The following is a 25,003-nucleotide window of genomic DNA, read 5'->3' as shown; positions in this document are numbered from 1 at the left end:
CAGGATGGGTAATAGTCCGCCCTACACCAGAGACATCTTGAAGTCACATTGCCAGAATCTTTCACTCTGCATGCAGCACAATGTAGCGTAGTAATGGAAACCTGATGGTCATCTAGGTCAAAACTAAGTCAGCTGAAAAGTCCTGTCTAAACACATGTTCAGTCCTAGCCTTAGTTAACAGAATTACCAGAATCATTCATTTTTCTAAACATCCATAAAAAGTGGGTATTTATACCCATTATAACCAGCTCTTTCATGTGCCCACGTATCTTAAAAATTAACATCATATGAGAACACTTAAAAAAAGTCAAATCATCCCACAAAGTCAATCTTGCAACAGTGTCAGTGTTTTGCACTTCCTTCCACTTTGCCCTCCCTTAGCTCATCTGGAAGGCCACTACCCCGTCCTCCTTCATATCCCAACTCAAGACTGTTGTCTGCTACAAGAAGTCAGCCCATCAATAAGAGCTAAGTTGTGCAACAATCTAGCAGAGCTGATTATATCTAGGGTTTTTTGTTCTGTTTTTTGTTTTAAAGAGTAAGTTAAGATGATTTGGAACTATCCAGCCAATCATTGTACCTCTATTCACTACCCCTTCCTTTTGATTAAGGCATTCACCTGAGCCTTGCCTCAAATTAAACTGTAAACCCTTTGGGGCAGGAACTGCATCTATGTGTTCACATAATGTGTGACGTTATGTCTTGAAATGGGACTTCCAGACACATTTCCAATTGAAATAAACAACAAACAATAACAAGACTAATTAAGTTCCAGAGGGGTAGCCGTGCTAATCTGTATACAGCAAAAACAACGAGAGTTCTGTGGCACTTTAGAGACTAACAAATTTAATATTTGCAGACATAAGCTTTCTGAAGTCTCTCGAAAGCTTATGCCTGCAAATATTAAATTTGTTAGTTTTAAAGTGTCACAGAAGTCTCGTTGTTAAGACTAATTAAGAATGTACATCCACGTAATTTAAGAGTATCACTGGGATGTCATCTCCCTAAATCTTGAAGATGAAAAAAGTTGCTCAAGGCATTGTCTACTAAAGGTTCAGAATTATGAAGCACAGTACGTGCTCATTTCTTGAGCCAACATCTAATGAAAGAGACATGCATGAATGCCAAAAGCCCCAAGTAGAGGATGAAACCAGTACCAATATCAATGTGTGGACAACACTTATGATGAAGACAAAACATCAACTAAAATATCAATGGAATGTTCACTAAAAACTCACTTTCTTTATAGGAGTTTTCACTGGTTACACAGCGCTGCAGAATAGGACATTTTTATCTAGTGCTCAAATCTCCAACATGCACGTGCACCATCAGGAGTGAACTAGCAATTACAGCAGTACAGATAGAAGGAAACAAAGATACGTAAGAAAACTTAAATTTATTCTTAAAGATTTTTTAGAAATTTAAAAATTTAAGAAAAACAAAGAAATTTAAGAATAAAACAATAATGAGCAGGCCATAGTATCCCCAAAACTGACTGGACTTAGAAGCAGCTGGTTTATGGTATTGAATGGTACGCAAGAGCTTAAGCCCAAATTAAAAACATAGCAAAACTTATCTTTATAGCCATGAGTTTTTAGAAAAGGGCATAGTCTATCCCCTGGTTTGTCTTTAAAGCTAAAAATCTGCAAGGGGCATTTCTCTAGCCCAGAATATGTTCATGAAATATAGTAAAACAAAACACCAACTGAACTAAGTCGATGAATCAAGCATCACTGGAATCCTATTCATTACTCCTCCTGTTGTAAGAAATCTAGGGAAGAGTTTCTAATTTTATTTCATCAACAACAACAACAAAAAGGCAGAAAATAGCTGTAAAATACAGATTTAATTACAAATGCAGAATCTGAGAGCTCTCTCTATAGAGGGTTTGTCTTACTTTGAGAACATGGTGTAATTTCTATTTTTTCCACTAGCTTTACAGTTCAGTTGTCTAAAAAATTCCAGGAACCATGGGGTTGAGCTCCCTCAACAGAACCTGTGGCTTGTCGGTTCAGCCTTCAGGCATTTTATTGAGCCCAGCAATGCAACAGCAGAATTGCTTGATTGGCCAGCCCTGCCCACCTGATTGGCTCAAAGAAGCCAACAGATCTGTATTTAAACTCAGCAGCAGGCTACTGGCTGCTCAACACCTGCACCCGCAGCTTCCTTCACTCCTGTGTCTGCCTTGTTCCCAGCCTTGTTCCAGTCTGCTCCTGCCCCATTCCACCCCAGCCCTGCTTCTTTGCCCAGCTCCTGCCCCCCAGCTCTGGTTATTGGCTTCTGACGCCAGCTCTGATCCCTGGCTTCAGTTATTGACTCCTGACTCTGGGTCTGACCCTTGGATTGATTCCAGACCCCAGCTTTGGCCCATGGCTCTGAGCTCTAACCACTAGACCAGAGTGCTCACGTGCCTGTCCTGACAACAAACATTGCCTTCATATGCCCAAGTGTCCTGCATAGCGCCAAGGCAATCTAGTGGTGTTTTAGTGTTCTACTGCTAATACAGGATTTTGCTCTAATCTAACCATTACATTATTTTAATGATGAATTACCTTATCCAAATCATGAACAGTAATGAAATTGCTAAGGGAGATTTGTATTAGTAAATCAGATAATTTTTACTGAGAGCATCTAATGTCTTATGGAGTCATCTTAAACTCATGGCAATAAAACTTTTTTAGCACCCTATAGCATCACACATTTTATCGATCAGGCTCTTAGCTTGTGTGTGAGAGTATTCATATCAGTGGTCCTCAACCTATTTACTCTCGTGGGTCGCATGTGCAGCTCTCTCTGTGTTATGTGGGCGGCAACCACACAATATATACACAACCCGTATGGCCCTGAGCATATCAAATGGCTGCAGCCATGTGCTGACTGGACTGCAAGTGACCCACAGGCTGAGAACCACTGGTTGATATGCACAAAAATCAATGAGGTCTATCCATGTATCGTAAGCATACTTAAAACACACACACACACACACACACACGAGACTGAAATAGTAGCTGAGGATCTAATAAATTAATTATCTACCTACTCTGGGGTCCCTAGTTTTCTCAGATCTGGGGAAAAAAGTACTTTAAACTCTTCAGAAGGTTTGAAACCCTAAGAATCCAACAGATTGCAAGCTCTTTGGGGCAGGGACTGCTTTTTTTATTGTTTCTGTACAGCACCTACCACAATGGGGTCCTGATCTGTGGCTAGGGCTCCCAGGCACTATGGTAATACAAATAAGTAACAAACAATAACTACTGCTTGCAATACTGCTGGAGGATGCAATGTGCAGGCTCAGATATGCTTTCAACAGTATTATGTCCACGGGCCTGATTGCCAACAGAGGCGCAGGCTAATGTGGCTAGATAAAGAACCTATATGTAAATAGTTTTTTGGTCTACATAAAAAAGTGATACTGGAGTGTCTGTCATTGCCCTAAAAATCTTGTTCACAGAGCATGGCTGCACACAAAAATGGGATTTGCTTTCCCAACATTCTGCAGCTCGTTACGGAAATTGGCTATCCTGGGTATAGTGCTCAGCGGGACAGTATATCGTGCACTCAGAAGACATTTCTGTTGATGTACGTTCATAAACACACAGAGAAATATATGCAGCTGTGGACTGGGGAAAACAAGCAGGCATAAAGTTAAATGGTTTCCTCTGTACATCTGATCATTGCTGCTAGGAGTTCAATAGCTTGGGTATATGGAAGACACATCCAAAGCATTATGCACCTTGAATCTAATCCCGCCTTCACTCCTACTGTTTCGTGATACTCAGCATTTTACCAGAAAAGGAAATAACTAATTGAATACAGCAGAAATCCATTTTTCCCCAACTAATCTTAGCAGCAGGAAAATGGTTTCCTGTAACCTAAACCAAGCCAGACTCCTTTTTAGTGCAGTAACTGAGGGGACAGACAAGAAGTGTGTATCAGAGCCCTGGTGAGTACAGCTCACCATCTTACACATGGGGATCCTGAAGGAAGTCCTACCTGCTACAAAAATTGGGTGTCACTGCCTAAAGGATGTGAAATAGTAGCGATCTATATTGTCCTTCAGCTCAGCAGGGCAGGGCTGGACCTTGGCCTGAACATTTTTGGCAGCAATGAAGCAAAAAGGCAATGTATAAGTGTGGCAGGCAGAACAAAGTGTGGTGTTTTAAGAAAACTGAAAACAAAAGGGTGAATATAGTGGAACGAAATGCCTACAGTTCTCTACAGCACCTTTTGCTACAGAAGTGCTCTTTAAGTAAGACCGTCCTACGGTTTTACACTAGTGCCACCACAATAGTATCCGAGTGTCTCCCACTCAGTGAGATTGGAAAAGCAAGTTCTTGAGAGAACCTTATGGGGTCCGTTGTCTGTCTCCTTTCCCTGTGTGACAGAATCCCACAGGAACGGTGCTCTGGAACCACTTGGGGTGAAGCCAGACAGGATTTTAATGCATCTCCCCTCACAGCCCCTTGTACCAGTGCAGCCACCTCCCAGATCTGGCCTCTGAGTGTTCAGCACCCCTGTTCCGCCGTGAGCTCCCCTCAGTGAGTCCCCCTGGATGGGACGCCTGGGGAACCCTTACATGCCCCTAACATGCACCCCACCTTGCATTCAGAAGCGATTCACCAGTGTGGAAATCGGAAGGGTTTATTAGTTCTCAGGAGCACAGCACAGCACAGACTTTGTTAGCAGATGAATCAGAAAGTTACAGCAACAACCTGGGGAACAACCAACAATCTGGGGAAGTTCCAGAGCCCCATTCTTGGCCTCTGCTCCTAGGGACCCCACACAGGACACTGGCCCTTCCCGCCACCAGTCTCAGAAACACCCCCTTGCCCTTCCCCAGTCTGTTGTCTCTTTCCCGGGCAAGGTTGTCACCTCTCTTTGTTTTGCCTGCCACAATCTGTTGCAACTTATCACAGCCAGCTGGCCCTAGGGAAGAGGAGTCCTGGCCATTGTCTATGTACGTGCAGCTTAAGGAAGGCCCACGTGCCCTCCAGTGGTCTCTGCAACAATCACACACTCTGGTCCCACCATCGAAATACATGAGTAACATATGGGGAAACTGAGGCACACACACACTATTCAGAGAAAACGTTAAGCATATTTACACTTCGCCACACCCTGATTAAAGGGTCTTTGCTTGGAATAAGTTTTTCAAGGAGTGAAGGGGGTTGTGGTAGAAAGGCTCTCTCTCTCAGTACCCTTACGAGGTAAGTATTATGACCATGTTTATGAATGAGGAAACTGTGGCAATTATGCGTCAACTTAAGTGGCTTGTCTCAGAACCCACAGTGAATGAGTGGCAAAGACAGAACAAAACGTGGGCATTCTGTATCCCAGTTGCTCCAAACCTTCCTTTTTTTAAAAAATCATTTGGTGTCCATTCCCACACAAAGCTAGGAATGCAGATTTACGTAAACTGTCAGATTCTACGTGGAAGCTTTTGAAGATCTCGACACTGCATTTAGGTGCCTAAATGGGAGCTGCTGAATGCTGACCTCTTTGGAAAATCTGACCCAGAGCACTTTTGTTTGTTTGGTAGTGGCATGGAATAACTTTTAGTACTGTTATTTGTATATTGCTTATGCCATTCGGCCCTGCATTCCATTTATTGAATAATAAAATAGTCAGAACCAGAAAAAGACTGGCTTCAATATTAGACTTATTTCAGCACCGCAGCAATGGTAGCAATTATTATGACCCATCTTTTGTAGCTGGATAAATTAACTAAATAAACTATTCATGCACAAACTTCACAGTGCTGGACTAGGGTTTTTTATTGTCTTAACTAAGCACCGTAAAGCCTGTGTTTGAAAAGCATTTTATTTAGGAACAGTAATGCTCAGTTATCAGGAGGTTTCAGTTCATTTAATTAAGCTGGCTACAATTACACCCCAATGAGTCTTAAAAATGCGAGAATCCATTTAAACATTTAGATGCATATCTTTTAAGTACCAGAGACTGTGCCGGTCTTCACGTTTATATCAATTAGGCATATTAATTTGGTAATAAAAGCTCCATTACTCGTCATCTTATAATCCTTTCGACTCTGGGATCTGGCACTTTTATTCACTTGTTCCCTTCTCTTTGTGTATAGCAAAGATGTGGTTTTATATTTCTACATGCCCGTATCGCTTCATCATTATCAAAGTGCGTGGTGGTGGTTAGGCTCAATGGGCTGCCTTCCCACCTGAGAAAGAAGTAGCTCTGTTCACCAGCTGAAGTGATTTCTTCAGGTCCCTAGCACCCCGAGGCTTGCGGCAACTCAAGCACTCTTTTCTGGGCTACGCTAGCCCTGTCTTTGCCTCGCAGGTTAAACAAGAGTTGCACACCAGTTCCCACATCCCCTTGAAGCATTCCCTTGTGAGAACCAGCCCAACACTGGCTACTAAGGGAAATCCTACATCCTTGGTCCACAAAAGAGACACATACCCCAGCTTTACCTCAGACCATGGCTCCTGTGTAGTAACACACGGTACTTGTAATGAAACAAAAGGTTTAATTAAGAAAGAATAAAGATTCCACTAGAAACAAGAGAGTGATGGAAACAAATTATTACAACATAAAACAAAACCATAAAACATAGATTATACCAGGGCTCGACAAACCCTGGGCGCCAGGTGGCCATGACGCCTAGAAATTTAAGTCTGGAGCCTAGTATTTCTCCTGGGGGGTGGAGGGGGAGTGGCTGCCGCACTCCAGCCAGGGTGCCACTGCGCCCATGTGGCAAGGCTGGGAGGGGGGAGTGCTGCAGCTGCTGCGCTCTGGCCCCGCCGCAGGGCCCACGTTGTCTGGCTCCTTAATTTTTGGGCTGGCTCCTAACTCCAAAACAAACTTGTCTAGCCCTGGATTATACTTATCAATAGTTACCTTCCCTATCTAATAATGTAGGTTCCCCGCCACCACAACATTTAGTTTGTTGCTAGAAAAAACACCCCAGTCTCCGCAAGATGTCTCCTTAGTGAATGGATACAGAATGCCTCTCCCCGCTCTGCATTATACTGAAACAGTCTTTTGTCTTAATGGATATGCAGGACGAACCCCTGTCTGTTGTAATGTTCCTTTTTTACCTCCAAGTGGCTTTGATCGTTTGCAGTTGCCTTTAATGATTTTCCATTAATTGTTCCGTGATGGGGCAATGGTAGACAACTGAACCTGGCTTTACATTGCTAGCTAACAGAGAGGAATGGCCACTCCCTCTTACATGAATAGGCCATCCCTGTGTAATATTATTCCCTGGTGATTCCTTAGACCCTTAAGACTATCAGGGCATAAACTTCACGATTTCTTAATTATTACCTGTACACACATCGTGCTGTGATTATGAACATTGATAAGCTGCAAGCCTTCAGCAGAGACCTTACGGGTTACCCTTTACGGACAAATACCATGCAAGCAATGTATTTGATGTAGTGAATTTGACAGGTCTGAGACAAGAGTAGTTTGGAAAGAACAGGAGACCCTTTGCCATGGAGCCTATGTTTCACACATACACTGATTTAAATGGTAATTAAGCCCAGGCTTAAGTGCTGCCCTAAATAGGGAAGCTTTCCTGAACTGGGGCCTGTGAATGCAAAAAAGGTAGTATCAAGAAATATAGTGGATGGAAAAGGCCCAGAATTAAAAAGAAATCTATGGAATCCAGAGGACTCAATTTTGCTAAACCAAGGCTCTGAATCATGGTGGAAATGAAGGCATCCTTGGCACACACATTTGGATTTCTAGTGTAAATTAAGCCCATGCTGGTCTCAATATGTTTCTCTCTCTCACCTACTTAAGGATCAAGTAGAACATATATCCTAACCATTTGTTATGGAGCTTCTCACATAGAAGAATAATCTGGTTTGACTGGTAAAGTGACTAGAACAGGAGACAGAATTCTGAGATTTATCTTGTTGCTTCACAAATACTGCTTTGGAAACAAATTAATGGAGTAGAGCCTTATGGACCATTCAAAAGTCTTCCCCATTTAACGTGGCATGATACTATATGTAGTTTTGCTTACCTAAGCATATCGCAACAGCAATGCTGAGCTATGACAGCCTAGTGGCATTGCAGTCAAACGTTACTTTTCTCAGTCTGAACAAATTCAGCACCGATAACAAATCAAAGGACAGCACGCTTTTCCAGCATGCAAGAGATGAGAAACCCACAGATACAAAAATCGTTAAAAGACTTGACAGGAACAAAGATTCGGCTTTCTCCCCCCACATTGATAACAGGGAGCTGTGTGATTAGATCCCCTTGTGAAGTTTTAGAAACACAAATCTGAACGTAAAGAAAGACAGAATACAAGTTTCTGATTACGGCCAGCTGTCTGGTTAAATCATGAGTCTCTCTTGCATCCTCAGTGTGCCTTAGCCAACCAACTTCCTGCTATAAATTGTCCATCTTAAACACGTGCCAGGTCATAGGCTAAGAGCATTCTTGTTTTAATCTTACAGCTCACATGCACATTATCCAACAATTTCCAATCTACATTCAGTATTTGTCTTTACATACACATAAAATAAGACACCAGCAATGGGACATGAAAGGCTTTATTTCCCCTCCTAATATCCCTGCTTGGTCTTCCAGGCCTGCAGTGCTGCTACTTCTCTCCTTAACTTTGCTCCCAAGTCCAGTAATTTTGGAGTCACTCTTGACTCCAAACTATTTTCCTCCCCCATATTCCTTCTGTGTACATCATCTCTGGAACTTTGCCAGAATTTGTTTTCCTGTTGGAATTGCCTCTTCTGAAACCCTTATTTGCACAATTCTCGCTTCTCTGATCTTCCTAATTTCCTACTCCCTAAAGTTTAGAGGCTATACTCCATAGTTGGGACTCTCTTTTTTCACTTTCCTCACAATGGAAATTCTCACTCCTCTAGACAGTGAGTTCCCTCGCTCTCTCTACATCTCACCTTAAACCCTTCCATTCCTTTTTATATGAAGGATACTTTCCTGATAGTGAAGCATGAGTCTGTGGAATAGCCTCCCAAGAAGCCCCATCCCCCGAGTCAGTTAAAACTGGAAGAAGCACCAAAAACCACAAAGCAGTGAACAAATTTAGATAAGTAGAAGCACTAGAAGCCCTAATGCATCCTTTTATCTCTCTCATTTCTATGACATTTTAACATAAAAGTAACTATCTCTACAACATTTTGTAATACTTTTAAAGAAGGTTATCAGATAAAATTATAATACTCCTGTGTGTTTGGAATACATTTAAAATGAGGATTAAAAGCCACAAGTAAACTGGCAAAGATTACTTGAAAAACAAGTACAAAATCCTACTAGGATGAAAACATCATTCAAAATCCTGACTATTTTCCTTTGTCTTCAGCCCTGGTAATGAGGGACCTATTAGACTAATCCTCCCAACCCCTGCACCAACCTAATTCAATAACAACCCAGGGTTACCGAATACATGTTCAGAGCTCTCAACATCAAGACATGCTAAAGCATCCCTTTCCCTTCTCCATTAAACAGCAAATACACAGATGCACATGGTCTGAATCCAGTGCTTCATTGTTTGAGTCAATATTTTGATTAGGTCTTTGACCTAATGTTTAGCTCCTTGAATCCAGACGGAAATGATGTAATGCTTAGGTTTGGAGAACACTTATAGAGCAATTTCTGGACTATTATGTGTACATTTGCACGTGCGCGCGCGCGCACACACACACACACACACACACACACACACACACACACACACACACACACACACACACACACACACACACAGGTTAAAAGAAAATCAAGTAATACACTGTTGGATCTGTGCTGAGCAAGGAATATACTTACTTGAGGTGACATGTTTTGATTCCGCTAGATGCATCACTTTGCATTTCCCCATCACTTTGCATTTCCCAACATTGAATTTCATCTGCCTTTTTGTTGCCGAGTCACCCAGTTTTGTGAGATCCCTCTGTAACTCTTCACAGTCTGCTTTGAACTTAACTATCTTGAATAGTTTTGTATCATCTGGAAATTTTGCCACCTTACTGTTTACTTTTCCAGATCATTTACAAATATGTTGAACAGAACTGATCCCAGTTCAGACCCCTGGGGACACCAATGTTTACTTCTCTCCACTCTGAAAACTGACCATTTATTCCTACCCTTTGTTTCCTATCTTTTAACCACTGATCCAGGGGAGGCTCTTCCCCTCTTGTCCCATGACTACTTACTTTGCTTAAGAGCATTTGGGGAGGGACCTCCTCAAAGGCTTTCTGAAAATCTAAGTACACTATATCCTCTGGATCACCCTTGTCTACATGTTTGTTGACCCCCTCAAAGAATTCTAGTAGATTGCTGAGGCAAGATTTCTCTTTACAAAAACCATGTTGACTCTTCCCCAACAAATGAGGTTTGTTTATGTTTCTGATAATTCTGTTCTTAAGTGTAGTTTCAACCAATTTGCCTGGTACTAAAATTAAGCTTACCAGCCTGTAAAAGCAGCCCAGAATCGTCTGTGGAGCCTTTTTTAAAAATTGGCATCACATTAGCTATACTTCAGTCATCTGGTACAGAAGCTGATTTAAATGATAAGTTACATACCACAGTTAGTAGTTCTTCAATTTCACATTTGAGTTCCTTCAGAACTCTTGGGTGCATACCATCTGGTCCTGGTGACTTATTACTGTTTGTTTATCACTTCGTTCCAAAATCTGCTCTAATGGCAACTCAATCTGGCATAGTTGCTCAGATTGGTTATCTAAAAAGAATGGCTCAGGTTTGGGACTCTGCATCTGTCTTCACAGCTGAAGATGTGAGGGAAAGAATTCATTTAATTTTTCACAATAGCCTTATCTTCCTAAAGTGCTCCTTTAGCATGTTGATCGTCCACTGGCCCCACTGGTTGTTCAGAAGCAGGAAGCCTGCTAATGTACTTAAAAAAAATTTTGCTGTTACTTTTTTAGTCTCTGGCTAGCTGTTTTTCAAATTCTTTTTTGGCCTTCCTAATTATATTTTACTCTTCACTTGCCAGAGTTTATGCTCCTTTTTATCTTCCTCAATAGGATATAGCTTCCACTTTTTAAAGGATACCTTTTTGCCTCTAACTGCTTTTTTTACTTTGTTGTTTAGCCACAGCGGCACTTTTTTGGCCCTCTTACTAAGCTTTTTAATTTGGGGTATACATTTAAATTGAGCCTCTATTATGGTGTCTTTTAAAAGTTTCTATGCAGCTTGCAGGGATTTCACTTTTGGCACTGTACCTTTTAATTTCTGTTTAACTTCTTCATTTTTGTATAGTCCCCTTTTCTGAAATTAAATGCTACTGCGGTGGGCTGCTTTGGTGCTTCTCCCGCCATAGGGATGTTAAATTTTATTATTTTATGGTCACTATTACCAAGAGGTTCAGCTATATACACCTCCTGGGCCAGATCCTATGCGCCACTTAGGACTAAATCAAGAATTGCTTCTTCTCATGTGGCTTCCAGGACTAGCTGCTCCAAGAAGCAGTCATTTAAGGTGTCAAGAAACTTTCTCTCTGCAACCCATGCTGAGATGACATGTATCCAGTCAATATGGGGATAGTTGAAATACCCCAATATTATTGAGGATTTTTTATTTTTAGAGCCTCTCTAATCTCCCTGAGTATTTCACAGTCACTATCACCATCTTGGATCAAGAGGTCAGTAGTATATCCCTACTGCTAAATTCTTATTATTCAAGCCTGGACTTACTATCCATAGAGATTCTATGGTACAGTTCAGTTCATTTAAGATTTTTATTTCGTTTGACTTTATGCTTTGACTCTCTGCTTTCTTTCACATATAGTTGCCACTCCCCCTCTATTCTGTCCTTCCAATATATTTGGTACCCTGGTATTACTGTGTCCCATTGATTATCCTCATTCCACCAAGTTTCTGTGATGCCTATTATATCAATATCCTCATTTAATACGAGGCACTCAAGTTCACCTATCTTAGTATTTAGGCTTCTAGCATTTGGATATAAGAACTTTAAAAAATTGTCACTTTTTAACTCTCTGCCATTATGTGATGTAATTGAATGGGACTCTTTTTCATTTGACTATTTCTCATCAGATCATACCCATATTTTATTTTCTTCCATCCTCTCCTCCTTACTAGAATATAGAGAATCTCCATTAATAGATCATCCCCAAGTGATGTCTCTGTCCAAACCACACACTCCTCCGCACCTGTCGGCTTTCCCCCAGCCCTTAGTTTAAGAACTGCTCCACGACCTTTTTAAATTTACATGCCAGCAACCTGGTTCCATTTTGGTTTAGGTGGAGCCCATCCTTCCTGTAATAAACTCTCCCTTTCCCAAAAGGTTCCCCAGTTCCTAATAAATCTAAATCTCTCCTCCCTACACCAATCATTTCATCCACTTACTGAGACCCTGCAGTTCTGCCTGTCTCACTGGTTCTGTGCATGTGGAACTGGAAGCATTTCAGAGAATGTTACCAAGGAGGTCCAGGACTTCAGTCTCTTACCTAGCAGCCTAAATTTGCCCTCCAGGACGTCTCTCTCCTACTCTTCCTAGGTTATCGGTACCTAGATGTACCACAACTACCATTTCCTCCCCAGCACTATACATAAGTCTGTCTAGATGTCTTGAGAGATCCACAACCTTCGCACCAGGCAGGCAAGTCACCATGCAGTTCTCCCGGTCATCAAAAACCCAGCTATGTTTCTAATGATCAAGTCCCCCATTACTATTACCTGTCTTTTCCTAGTAACCGGAGTTCCCTCCCCTGCACAGGTATCCTCAGTGCAAGAGGATACCATGACATCATCCAGAAGAAGGATCCCAACTACGGGATCATTTCCCTCCGCTCCAGTTTGATGTTCTTCTTCCCGGAGACTTTCACTGACATACTCTCAGTGTCAGATACTAAAATCCTTGCTCCACTGCTCACCAATAACCCTGTTTTTCAATATTCCTAATGTACTAGCCGACCACTGGAATTTGACTGCTTGCTTTGTCAAGCACTTCTTTAAACACCAGTGCTGTAGTGCACAGCGCCTTCTATTTTTTGGTTCTGAAATACAGTATAGTCTCTTCTGTGTCATTCCTCTATAAAACTTTGTCTGACATGAGCCAATAGGTGAAAGTGGAAAGCACCCTTCCTTCTGTATTGTTTTCTACAAAGACAGTGACTGAACAGCAGTCTTCTCTCACCTGATGAATCTGTGTTGTAATGTATTTCCATTAATACATAACCCATCTTGACAACAGTAACAAATTCAGGAATCAAGCCATGATGTTTCTCTCATCCTAGCACAATGAACAAATTTGTAATTGCCAGCCCAGCTATGCTGCACTTGATTTTTACCTTGTATGTAAAAATTTGCAATCTAACATCCCTAAAGATATATATATATATATATATATAATAAATATCTGATTTCCTGAATATATATTCCCCCGAAAAACAATTATTAGAGCAGATAAAAATCAGAGCTTATGATATGTAAACAAAGTCATATTACTATCAATATGGAAGATGATTGATACTGACAGCAACACAATATAGCAATGAAAGCAACATTCCTAGTCTTAGTAGCTGAAATCAACTGTTTCGCTTCTGCTTTCAGTTCTTAGGATTGAACTTTAAATTACTTTATATTCTCAGCTGAGGTTTCCTACTTGTGAAATTTGCTTCCTTTCTCAATTATCCAGAGCTGAGGATCAGTAGCCCACAAAGCACAGCATAAGGTCTGTCTAATTAGTTACACATTCTGTTACTTTTATTCCACACTGAGAAGGAACTAGCAAGAGGAAGACTGCAGGCACTATATCTTGCGGAGAGCATGGTTTATGAGAACTCTAAGGGAAATTTTTAGAAACTATAATTCGTATGTATTAATTTTAAGGATGCGAATCATGCAGGTTTCAGAGCAATAGGTGCCATAAAAGAAAAAGAGAGAGAATGAAGACCTCACTCTGGCCTATGGAATGCAATCACAACTATTTCAAATAAATAGAAAAAATGTGAAATGCACTGAAATATAAACTGGGCCTGATACACATATACATTGATGCTCCTTTATACAGCTTCAACAGCATATTCACACAAACTTTAAGGCCTCTTTACACTGCCAGAGTGGTGTAAAGGGGCATAGTGTAAATCAAGCCAAATTTTTCTCTCAGTGATATCTGTGGAATTAAACCAGATTTATACTGCTGTAAATGAGAGCAGAATTTTCTCACTATTTTGAGAGCAAGTTCCTCTTGCGGTCACTGGAACGTTAAGGACCACAAAGCTTAACTGCCACGTGTTTCAGATCACCACACAACAAAACTCCGGCAACATTTCATGATTAGGGAAGCACATATAAACTTATGAAGAGATGACAAAGGATATTTCTTTTTGTTTAAAGTCTATGTGCCAAAATTTCTGCTGGTGTAAATGAACTCAGTTCCACTGATTAATGGAAATTCACTCATTCATGCCAGCAGAAATTGGCCCTGTATCTATTGTTTCCCCCACCCTCTGTTTCTATGGCACCCATTCCACTGCCCAAAGCATCTTCAGCTGCAAATAAGAGGGTTAGGAATGGTCTGCCAATCAGGAGACCTGTTTCATACTATGTAATATTTAAACAACAAATATGAAACTGTCCTCTTGGGGTTCTGGTGATACACCACCGGGGGCTTGTCTACACTTACCTCAGAGATTTGGCCGCAGTCAACCGGAGTTACACAAACTACGCAAAAAACTTGCGTAACTCCCATCAACTTCTGTGCTTTGTTCTGCGTGCCGTCTTCACTGCACTACGCCACTTGAGAAGGTGGTCTTAATACATCGATTTCTGGATTGACTGAGTGGGTCTTTACTGACTGCTCAGTCGATCCAGATAAGTCGATTTGATGGTGGCGAATTTGCCACCATCAGTGAAGACATACGCTGAGAGAGAGACCTATTGACTTTATCTATTCTTTTACTCTCTCTCTCTCACACACCCACCCACCCACCCTTTATAACCATTTTAGGTCCTTATCCTGTCAGATGATGCTCACAAGCAGATCCTTATTCTGACAGGGAGTTCCAGAGAAGTTCAAAGCATATAACAAACAGAAAAATCTAATGTGTCTGTAGCAGAAGCAGGCCTGAGACAGAAAATTTTTATCCAGATTTCAAACCCTTTCCAAATGCCAGGGCTGTTAGGATCCAGAGTTTTGATTCTTGGCCCATGTCTGGTTTGTAGGCATGATGGTTACTAAAAAATTAAAATCTTATATATAAATAAATATCTTTATTAATTTAGTTTCAAAACACAACATACAGACCCAATATTCCCATATTCAAAATGTGTTTTTCAGTAGGTTAAATAATAGTTAGGTTGGGTTTTTACCTCTCATATATAGCTCAAAAACATTATCCAGCAGATATTAAAACTGATATTTATTATCAAGACACCAGTTATTTTCTTATATCAATTTGAATTAAAACACAAAATTAGTATGTGGTTTGAAACATCAAGTTAATAGCTGAGAAAGGCTTTCATTATTATTGTAAATGAAAGGAAGAAAAATATTTCAATCAAAACCCAAGAATATTAACTAAACACAATATACACTCATCTGTGGCAACGTCACATGTTTTACAATCACAGTATGTGCCTTCTTTGTATTTTGAATGGTTGGCTTTCAATAGTTCCCATTTTTATTTAAAACTCATTTATTAAAATAAACTCTGCTGTAAAATTGTTCTACCAGTGGAACAGGTACTGTCACAACTCGATTTTTGGTGGGGGTTTTTAAGCTCCCAAAGACAATACAAGCTCCTAGATATTTCCCCAACGAACATGCTTTTATCATAGAAGTATTGTCCTTAGAGAGATTTGTGCATATTAAAACCAAACAGAGCAATTCTTTTCTCTGTGTGTGTTCCATCATGAGACATGTGAAACTAGGAATGCAAATATCCATGAAACAGCACATCAATAAACTAACTCCTGCCTCCTTTCACCCAACGCATTTAATAAATGGAAACTAACCAAACAACAAATTGTTCAGTTACAGTCTAGCTCATGCAATTGTGAGAAAGAAAATATCTGCCTAATTGTATGTGAAAATGGGTGTTACCACAAAGAAGTCTGCAGGATCAATACATAATAAATGCTATTACTCATGTGCTACTTAAGCTCGTCAAGCTGTCATTAACATATAGCAGTCCTGAGACCAAATGTACTCACCAATCATTAACATAAGGATAACGGGAAGGGTGGGGAGGAAGGGATATTGTACTGCTACATGGGGAGTGGTGGAGAGGAAAAAATAAGACACCCATTCGGGGCCAACCTTCCCCTACCCCTATGAACCCAAAACTGCATAGGAGAGACCCTTTGGGGGGACAAGGGGCCTTTGGAAAAGAATTTGCAGAGAGAAGCCAGCCAGAGGCTGAAGCTGGCACGGCAGCAGCAGCAGCTTCAGCAGTGACCAGACACTGAAATATTCTTTGCAGTTTGACTGGACTTTCTCTGCCCCGTGCTGATTGGCTGTTTGTGCCAATCTCCCTCACCCCCCAATCTCAGTCTCTTCACCTCAGCCTCACTCCACATCTGCCCCTTTTGCCTTCCTCCCACCCCTCTTCTGACCTGCTCTGTCCCCTCCCTTCTTTCCATTTAACTGATCCTCTAACTAAACAATCCCCCAATCAAACAAACAAACAAACGTGACATCACTCTGCTTATGTGTTAAATTCCTCTCCTCCATCTTTTGTCTATCCTTTCTATTTAGATTGTAAGTTCTTTGGGACAGGGACAGTCTATCATACTATATTTGTATAGTGCCTAGCACTTGATTGATTCCCTAGTCACTACTGTAATGAAAATGATTAATCATAATTTAGCCATCACAGAAATTTCCTTGCTCTGAGGGTGAGCAAGCAGAATTTTCCAAGGCTGTGTTATTTAACCAAGAGACAAGGACACCTCTGCACCTAAATACATTTTGTGCAATACAATAAAATTCCTTTGAAAATAGTTATTCTGAATGTCTAGTAGCCAATTTTGAAAAACATTTAAAGCTGTTTTAAACATGATGCCCCAATTACCAAATCATTGTTCATATTCACAAATGCAAAGCAGCCTCCAAAATGGCAAATGCTGTCAGTCTGTTTTTTCCATTGCATTTTGGATAACTTAGAGACAGCTGAATTGGTTGGTGTTAAATATGGAGAAAAAATTAAGTGAGATGAACCCTGTGTGCAATTCTCATAAATGGTGCATTTTCACAGCCAAGTGATAGGAACTTGAAAATGAGAATTTATAACATTGACCCCGGCTCACCTAATCTCTTGACAACAGCTCAATCAGGTGTGCAATTCAAAGTACAGCTCTATAATCTCCCTTCTTTTATTCCTCTGCAATTCTGAAAAGCCAGGAAAGGCTGCATCTTCTTCAGAGGGAGCCAGGCCTGACCACTCTTATCAAGCTTTAGTCTCCAGGATCTCACAGATACACTGAAGTTTGATGGAGACATCTGTGTTATGTAACCTGACGTGCAAGAAAAAGTCTTTATCAGAAGTTCTCTCTCTGAGCTGTCTTTCTTCACAGAAGGATTAGCGTTTATGAGACAAGAGAAAGGAGACTAGATAGGTAGGCAAAAAAAAAAAGAAAGAAAAAGGCTAAGCTAGTAGTCAGTCACTGTCCATTTTAATTCATTTATATGACTAATTAGATTCTAATCCAACAGTCATGTTCTGCAAGATAGCAAAACCATATATGTCCCACTTCAAAAAATATACGTCAGGTCTATTTTGTTCATCCTTAGCATCTGTGATTTGCTTTAAAAATCCACTCTGAAGTAGCAGCTGTAATGAAAACATTTTGCATCCAAGGACCTCTCAGTATTTTCTAAAGGCAATTAAGTAGTAGTATCCCCATTTTACAGATGGGGAAAACAAGCGTAGAGGCTAAAGGGCCCCATTTTCAAAAGCGTTCACTACTTTGGGGTTCATCCATTTTGAGGTGTCCAACCTGAGACACCCAGGGTCTTATTTTCAGCAATGCTGGGCACTTGCAATTCCAGCTGAAGTCCGTGGCCTCAGCGTCTCAGGCTGGGCACCCAAAAATTGAGGCTCTCCAAATAATAGACTTTTTGAAAACGTCAGCCTAAATCTGCGTGCCTTGTTTAAGGTCATGACAAGCCAGTGAGAGAGAGTCAGGAATAGAATCCAGAGGGCAAATCTTCAGCTGGAAAAAATGGTCATTGATGGACCTATGATAATTTACACTATTTTAGGATTTGCACCCAGGCCTTCAGATTCCCAAGACCCTGGATTTAACAGCACTGGACTCCTTTATCCACAATACACTGAATAATACAAATATAATTAGATATAAAAGTCGCTGAAGAATTACCTGGCATGCGTCTCTCTTTTATGTTTAAAGATTGATAAGAAACTAAACCTAATTGTTGAAAACTGCATGGAGCATTGTACTAAGAGGCTAGTTTATGCATGCAAATGGCAGAGTTCCAGATGCAAATATAAGCTGACTTTATTCCTCTGAATACAGATAAACTGTTCTTTAGCTGGCAACTACTCACTTAACTTTCAAATGCTCCAGATAGAAATTAAGTTTCTTTGCTCAACACATATCATTGATTCACCAGCCTTGAGATCAGGAACTTGCTAACACTTTGAAACAATGAACTGAAAAATCATCTAGTTTCATTGTAGCTCCTGCAAGTACCACTGTATCCTTTGCTAAAATCTTGTCCCTTCAACAGGAAGACTCCTTAGTGAATCATATCCATTCTCTTTGATTAAATCCTTGCTCCACTGCAATTGATGGGAGTTTCAGCATGGACTTCAGTGGGGCCAGGATTCCACCCCACATACCTACTATAGTAACAGTACCATAGGGGAAGAAATCCACTTGTAACACAAAGAACTATGCTAGTTTAGTACACTGGATCTTTTTCACGATATTAATGCCAGTAGGCCCCACCTTAAAAGTACAGCTATAAAATGGTCAAATCTATACAGTTACCTGTGCAATATCACTTACTTTGACATCAGATCAAAGGCCTCACTGACAAACACATTCAGGCTCTTGCCAACAATGTGGATTTTCATTACCAAGTAAGTCTTGCATTCAGTTTGCTCTCTCCACATAGTACATTTGATTCAAATACTATACACCTGGGAACAGTTCCACTGCATTCAGCGACAGAGCATTTCCGTATCACCCATTGCAATCTCTCTTTGAAAATCCCAGACGCACTTCACACCATCAACTGCTGAGTTGCGATCCTGAACTCTAATTAACCAGAGCTCTCCAACATGAGTGTGTCTAAAGATTAAGCATGAAACTTTCAACTATAATTATGTTACCTAGTGCATTCCATTAGCATCGTAAACTGCTTCAAGGTGCTATAAAAGCTACGATCATAATTGTAAGTGCAATAAGGAAAAGAGGGAGGGACAGTCACTTTTACTTCAACAAACTCCCAGTACACTGGGAAGCAGACTTAATATTTATCAGCTGTACAGCAAATAATTTTGTGGTCCCAAAACCTGTAGAAAATTGTGCTTTTGAGCAGGATTTGAAAAATGTACCATCTCTAAAGAAATAGGTTTTTCCACTCTTATTTCTGCTGAGTAGAATCTTACTGTGAACAGGCTCACTGAAATCCATGGAACTGCTGACAATGAAATGAATCACTTCTTGTGAGTGAAGGTGGCAGAACAGGACTCTAAATTACGTAAATAAGGACTAAACCTCCTAGTCAGGATGAAATATACTTATGCTCCCATACCTCCCAAGTCCACACCTGATTCTGCCACCCATACTCACGTAGAGTAGTACCTTCTTCTGCAAGGAGTTCCAGTGAAATCCAAGGGAGCATGCCATTGCTCAACGTGAGTGAGAAAGGCAGAATTTGGCCCTTCACAACTGTTTTTAAATGTAATTTATTACTTTTGGCTTGGTTGTCATGGATTCTTTTCCTTGACAACCTTCCCTCTAATTTTTCCTCCCTTTCCCCTCCTAAAATAGATCATAGCTAGATATCAAAATAAGCACAGAAAAAATATATGCTATCTGCTTCCTCTACTGTGTCTCATCACTTGCTTACATCTCTCGCTTGCTTTCCCCACATTATATTCTCTATCACCCCCAAAATCGGTCTCTCAATTCAATACCCCTTGCCAGGGGATTATACCTACTAGTCAGTTCAAAAGATGTGGGCTCTATTACCTGGGCAATGCCCAGGTGAGAAGCCAACCCCCATTCAGTTGCTGAAAAAGGGAAACTTCCAAAACAGAGGGACCCTATTTGAGAATCTGGCTCTCCTACTGACTTCTGTCAACTAGATGTCTGATAAAACAACCCTCCCAACTGCTTGTGCCAGCTGGAAAGAAGGAACAGCACTTTCTCTCTGTTTCTTTCCTGTCCTAATGGCTGCTGCATGGGTGTGTGCCATGAAACTGCCATTTTAACTCCTCCCTAGGATTGGGGCTGCTGTGATGGGGATGTCTCCACTACTCTACTCCTTTCTTAGCTTTCAGGCTGGAGTCCTCTTCTCCAGTGAATTGGTCTAGTGCCTGCCTCTGCTACAGCTCATAGCTTTCCTCTAGAAGCAGAATGAAACTAAAAAAACTTGAGTTAGCATTTACTCTGTTCCACTTACTAAAGGGATGAGCAACAACAGAAACACTGAAGCTGCCTGTCTGTAGACTCAGGAAGATAGCAATGAATCAGTTTAGGCTCAGTTCATATTTAGAATGTTTACTTTGCAACAATACAGATAGAAACTTGTTGTTTAAAATAAAATCTTAAGTTCTGCAGAAAATTGAAGGTCCTCATTCAGGAAAGCTGCTTTTTCTCCACACGTGAGTACTTTTTGAAGACCCAATATAAGGACTTACTTTAAAATATTTGCAATCCTATTTGTAATACTCTACAGTAGAAAGATAATTATACTGGATAACTATTGTGGCTAGTATAAACACCAGCTACTTAGTTACAAAATGTCTTTCCTGTCATGGGGACTTATAATAGGGACATACGACTTTAGATTAGTTTTCCTGGGAAAAGTTAGGATAGTTCTATTTACCATGGAGGAAAATAGGATATGCAGCCAGAACAAACCTCTTCCATAACTTGACCTCACTCCAAATTATTAGATCTGAGAAAATCATCACTTTTCCCCTATTAAAATTCACCATGCTGTACTGTTGGGCTTGGCCGCCTCCAACACCCTTCTCTAAGGCACCAAATAACCTTTTGCTTTCACTAAATGCAGTACTGAAACCTGCCAGAGAGAGAGAAAGAAGCTGTTCATAAAGTACCAACTGTCTACTCCCTACACGAACTGGCAAAATTGACTCTGCTTTCATTCATACACTAAAGTCATTAACAGAGAAATAGTGAATGCAGCCAGGTGCTACTAAATTGATTTCACACGTGAATGGGGATTTCTATGGGGAGAGGGAATAAGGAGGGGTTTTTTTAAACTTCACATTTAGAATTAAAGTAGTTCATGTGGAAAAGTCCTGTAGCATAGGACATAATAGCCTTTCTTTTTCTTAAATTCTAAAAAGCTTCAGCTTAGAACCTATTGGAACATTTCACAAGGAATTTGTCATGCTATTCCTAGATACTTACAGTGAAAGATAACAAAACCCAACATCCTTTATGAGTTCCAGAAGGGTAGCCATGTTAGTCTGTTTTTAGCAAAACAGCAAGAGCCCTGTGGCACCTTAAAGACTAACAAATTTATTGGGCATAAGCTTTCATGGGCAGAAACCCACTTGATCCAATGCTTTGCTAAAACATCCTTTATGGTTATTTGTTTTAGTCATTCAGGATACAGAGTTCTACTGTTAATTACCAGATTCCTGTATCTCAAAAAAATGTGTCAGCTAAGAATCTGTACATATTACTACTACTTGGCAATTGAGTGGCAATTGTCTATGGCAATTGTCACCTGTCACCTAAAATAAATAAATATTATTCTTGCAGTGCAAACAACAAGAAGAAAATTACAGAAAGAATGGCATACTCGGTTAGCCCGCCTCTCTACAAGTGGTACAGAAACTGTGGTTAAAGTAATTAAATTCAGAGCGTGCACAGTGTAGCTGTGGAATTTTGATCTACTGTAGCTGTTGAATAATTGAACCTCAGGGGAGGGAGAAGAGGACACCAATGTAAGAGGAATGGTAGAAAGAAATATTTAACTCACTGCATACCTCATAAACAAGTGTTTTATTTTAATAAATAATTAAAAATGAACTTTTCAAGAATCACAACATGGCATCCAGGATTACTCCTTGGCACAATCTCAGCAGCAATTTCTGAAATGCAACTTTGTTTCAAGCGTATAGCTGTGTACAGCCTGTGCTGCATTGCTTATTCACTGAATACCACATTGCAACTTTCCTTCTAAATGGAACCTAGTCCAGAGTTATCTAAATTGCCAGATATGTTACAAAGCAATATAGAACAGTGCATTCACCAACCAAACCGAAAAAGCATTATTTCTAAATATGGAAGACCTAAAATCTGTGTTAAACTGATAGTGAATGCCAAAGCAATTCTTAAAATGGTGTTCAGCATTATGTTCTTGGAGATCATATAGTCACAAAATGCCAACTGATAAAAGTGAAAAGAGACATGATTGCTAACTATATTCCAAAATTTTAGTTATAATGGTAATCCCAAAAATTTTGTTTTTCTCAGCATAATTTTTTTCCAGGGATAGAAAAAATAAAATTTCTTAAGGCAAAAATCAAACAGGCTGGTCAAACCGGATCTAATAAGAAGTGACAACACTGTTTAATTTACCAGATAAAAGTTGCAGCAGGTGCTATACAAATGCAATGCATCTCTGAGGGTTTGCCACTTGTGCATGGCCCCTAAAAAAAATCTCACTGGTCTCCATTCAACGATCCAACAAGAAAATGGTTAATTTAAAAGAAAACTGAACTAAAATTTGATTCCACATTTTTCAAGCAGTCCCACAAATTTCCCTTCTTAGTCTTGCAGCACTCTTTAAAAATAAATAAAGTGAACAGTGCAACAAAACCAGCTGCTTTGGGTACAATACACAGAGACTCAGATCTCTGTCATCTGCTTACTTATTTCCCCTTTGCTTCCCCTCACCCAGCAGCCCCCAGCAACTCACCAGTATTCCCATTACATCCTCCCACAGTTTGGAGAACGCCTCAGACATGCTATCCGGCTGGGGCTCGGGACAGGCTGCTTGTTCCTCCTCCATGACTAGACTGATCCCCTGCCTCCGCAGGGCTTAATACTGGGTCCCAGCAACAGCAACTTTCTGTCAGAGGAAAGCCTCTTCCCCGACACGCGGCACACCAACAGGAAACACTTCCCCAGTCTTTCTGAACAGCTTCACCATGCCTTCTCTTCTCTTCCCTGCCAGCAGGCAAATCACTGCTTCCCAAAAGGAGCCCGGAGTTCTTCAAGGGGAAGAACAAAAACTCTTCTCCAGGTCAGACGCCAGCCCCTGCTCGCTCATTACAGCGTTCCCCCCCGGGCTTGTCCTTTCTTAGCCGATGGAGCCAGGAGCTGCACAGCTGGCGATCCTTCAAAAACTTTTCTAGCAGAGTTGCAGCAACAGGGCAGCAGAAGGTAAGTCTGCTTTCACCGCGGGGGCCCTTCCCAGCTCAGAAGCCAAGGATCCACTGCAACCTCGCTCCCCTTCCCTCTGCCAAGCGTCCACCGAAAAGCCAGGCCCTCGGCGAGTCAGCTCGGAAGGGCGCCTTCAGCAAAAGAGGCGCCTCCGGTTTCTTCTCAGCTGTCCGATCCCTCCCTGGTACCCCTTCCTCCCAAATGAGCTCTCCCAGCTTCACATGACCGCGCACTCCCCCAGCTAAAGAAAGCGGTAGCAACAAAAGGTTACTCTGATGCCAGGCTCTTCGCATGGAAATGAGCCACCGACAGAAGAATACATCGCCTGTTGAAAGAGCAGCCTGGCTGCAGACTCGAGTTGCCCACGTTTCCCGTCACTAAAGCCAGTCACTTAAACCATTCTCCGGCGCAGGAAGCTAAAGAAGTGAGTCTTTAGCCGAGCCGAGCCCAGCCTCCACCGGGGCTTCGCGTCCCAGGGAACCCCACCTTTCCCTAACTCCGCCTCTGCTAGGAGAAGGAGTTGGCAGAAAAAGCAGGCGCTGGAAACTCGGTCCGTCCTGAGGTGTGTGGTGTGTTGGTTTTGCTGTCGCGCTCTCTCACACACAGGCACATGCTAACACAGTTTGGGGAAACATGCCAGCAGCTGACCCGGAAAACTGGAGCGGAAAAGTGACTCTTATTCTAAGTTTTTGTAAAAATCGTCACGTGTAGCTGACAAACGGGCACTCCCAGGTGGATTATGTTATTGCTAAACATTTCATCAACTAATATTTTTAGTTAGCTGTTAGACCCCCTCTGTTTTCCTTTTTCGAAAGGGGAGATCTGTCATTGATTAGGTTTTATAAGGCAAGCTTCCCTGAGGGCAAGGTTATGGAAATATTTCCTTGCCTTGTGTTTCTTATTTAATCTTGTTTTCTCCCATGTTATGATGAACTGCAATAATCAGCAATTACATATGGTGCTCCCTCTTTTGGGGCAGTGGTTGATTGTACATGTACTTAAATACATTTGTTTGTGAAAGGGTAGACAATAATAAAATTGTGGCAAATTAATTACTTTTACAGTTCTTCTAAAGAAATAGCTGTCTGAGAGATGGAAGATGCTCTACAGGTTGCATGTGGGGAGAATTTGCAATATTTTGCTCAGGGCAGGCCTACCTACAATCCCAAACCCCATCCACAAATGTAGAAGAGCTGGATATTTCTGCTAAAATGATCAGCAGTGAAATAGTTTAAATTTAATGTGAGCGGTCACCTTTAGGCTTTAAAATTAACAACCACCACCTCAGAAAGCCATTATTTCAATCTGCCATTAATCTGAAACCCTGTGTGCAGGGGGTCAAATGGTAACCATATTTAGTAGCTGCAATGGTATTTTCAGTATTTTAAGCTGTGGTGTAGATGGGACACACACATATTCAGTGCATCTCAGCCTTGTTC

General features: G+C 41.0%; 1 protein-coding gene across 1 annotated transcript in view; it reads right to left on the bottom strand.

Annotated features, from left to right (window-relative positions):
• Window positions 1-24,235, bottom strand: part of SASH1 (SAM and SH3 domain containing 1) — a 163,641-nt gene extending 139,406 nt beyond the window's left edge. Inside the window, exon 1 of the mRNA XM_067542374.1 lies at window positions 23,098-24,235. Within this exon, the coding sequence (XP_067398475.1) occupies window positions 23,098-23,190 (93 nt within the window). The 5' untranslated portion in view covers window positions 23,191-24,235. The remainder of the gene's footprint in view (window positions 1-23,097) is intronic.
• Window positions 24,236-25,003: the final 768 nt, after the last annotated feature.

This window comes from Emydura macquarii, unplaced genomic scaffold (genome assembly GCF_026122565.2).
Source record: "Emydura macquarii macquarii isolate MOO-44397 ecotype Brisbane River unplaced genomic scaffold, CSIRO-AGI_Emac_v2 contig_705, whole genome shotgun sequence".
Taxonomy (NCBI): domain Eukaryota; kingdom Metazoa; phylum Chordata; order Testudines; family Chelidae; genus Emydura; species Emydura macquarii.
Note: the sequence above shows the minus strand (reverse complement) of the source record. Positions and strands in the feature narration are given on the sequence as shown.